The following is a 1,699-nucleotide window of genomic DNA, read 5'->3' as shown; positions in this document are numbered from 1 at the left end:
TAAAGATAATAAATAGCCACTGAAGATTTATGAGTAGGAAAGTCACTTCAAAATTACAGACCTGAGATACTAGGAGAATGGTGATGCCCTTGACAAAAATAGGATGCTTAGAGTCAGGGTAGATGTAGAAGATGAAGATGAAGTACCTTTGAAGCATTTAAGTGGTATCCAGTATGTATTTAGAAATATGGGTTTAAAGATCAGGGGAGATTGGATTTGGGATGGATATAGAACATTTCATAGACTGTCATATTTACCTGATGTGTTGGTTAGGCTAGCCAAGCTTGCTGCTTTCCTGCCTTCCCCCTTTCATTTTTATTCTTCATTACAAAGGATGGCTCTCTGGGCAGGGGAGGAGGAAAGGAAATTTGGAAATGAAGGTGATATAAGAATAAGTCAATAATAATAAAAGATAAAAGCACTCAAGCTGTCCACTCATGATGCCTCATTCTTGTTATATGACTGGACCTCCTTTTCTGGTCATATCTATCCTGGATATCTTTTATGCCACTTCACAAATATAATTCATTGTTGGGGTGCTTCGGGACTCTGCTTTCCTTTCCGATCGTCTGAGGTGTCCATGAGGAGGGCTCTAAGCAGCCATGGCACCCAGCCCAAATGGCATGATTCTGAAGCCCCATTTCCACAAAGACTGGCAAAGACGAGTTGCCACATGGTTTAACCAGTCAGCTAGGAAGATAAGAAGGCGAAAGGCCCATCAAGCGAAAGCCCATCGAATTGCTCCTCGCCCTGCATCTGGTTCTATCTGGCCCATTGTGAGGTGCTCTACTGTCCGATACCACACCAAAGTACGTGCCGGTAGAGGATTCAGCTTGGAAGAGCTTCGGGTGGCTGGTATCCATAAAAAAGCGGCACGGACTATTGGTATCTCTGTGGACCCTCGTCGCAGGAATAAGTCTACAGAGTCTCTCCAGGCAAATGTGCAGCGGCTGAAAAAATATCGTTCCAAACTGATCCTCTTCCCAAGGAAACCATCTGCACCCAAGAAGGGAGATAGCTCTGCTGAAGAACTCAAGTTGGCAACCCAGCTTACAGGACCAGTTATGCCCACCAGAAATGTCTACAAGAAAGAGAAAGCTCGCGTCAGTACTGAAGATGAGAAGAATTTCAAGGCATTTGCTAGTCTTCAAATGGCCCGGGCCAATGCCCGTCTCTTTGGAATCCAGGCAAAACGAGCCAAGGAGGCTGCAGAGCAAGATGTGGAGAAGAAAAAGTAAACAGCCTCTGAGAACTTTGAATAAAATAATACAAAATAGAAAAACAAAAAAAATCATTGTTGGTCATTGTTGCATCATGCATCTTTGCATTGACCTTTCCGCCACATAATTTTTTTATTCTTATGAGATCATGATGTTCCAAAATTCGCGTTCATATAGCACCACCAGGATAATGTTTATATGCAAAAAGATGGGCTTCTGTAGCATGTAAGTGGCTCGGGATCATTGCAAACACTACACAATTTCTTAAATGCCTTCCAGATTTAGAAGCAATGTGATGGATAGAATACTTGAAGAATTGGGAAAACCTACCTCTGGATCCTGTCTCTGATATTTACTAACTATTGGACCATGAACAGGTCCCTTATCTTCTCTAAGTCTCAGTTTTTATCTGTAAAATAAGGATAATAATACCTATAAAATCTATCTGGCAGGTTTATTGTGAAGATCAAATCATAATG

General features: G+C 41.8%; 1 protein-coding gene across 2 annotated transcripts; it reads left to right on the top strand.

Annotated features, from left to right (window-relative positions):
• The first annotated feature begins 602 nt into the window (after nucleotides 1–602).
• On the top strand, nucleotides 603–1,238 carry LOC118834065 (60S ribosomal protein L13-like). Of its 2 annotated transcripts, XM_036741510.1 has the most exons (2): nucleotides 603–869; nucleotides 1,011–1,238. In XM_036741510.1, exons 1-2 carry the CDS (start codon nucleotides 603–605, stop codon nucleotides 1,236–1,238), a joined length of 495 nt encoding a protein of 164 aa, XP_036597405.1. The 2 variants fall into 2 exon arrangements, with proteins under 2 accessions (XP_036597405.1, XP_036597404.1); XM_036741509.1 differs by having other exon boundaries at nucleotides 603–1,238.
• The last annotated feature ends 461 nt before the right edge of the window (nucleotides 1,239–1,699 follow it).

The sequence above is a fragment of the Trichosurus vulpecula genome, chromosome 1 (genome assembly GCF_011100635.1).
Source record: "Trichosurus vulpecula isolate mTriVul1 chromosome 1, mTriVul1.pri, whole genome shotgun sequence".
Lineage (NCBI taxonomy): Eukaryota > Metazoa > Chordata > Mammalia > Diprotodontia > Phalangeridae > Trichosurus > Trichosurus vulpecula.
Note: the sequence above shows the minus strand (reverse complement) of the source record. Positions and strands in the feature narration are given on the sequence as shown.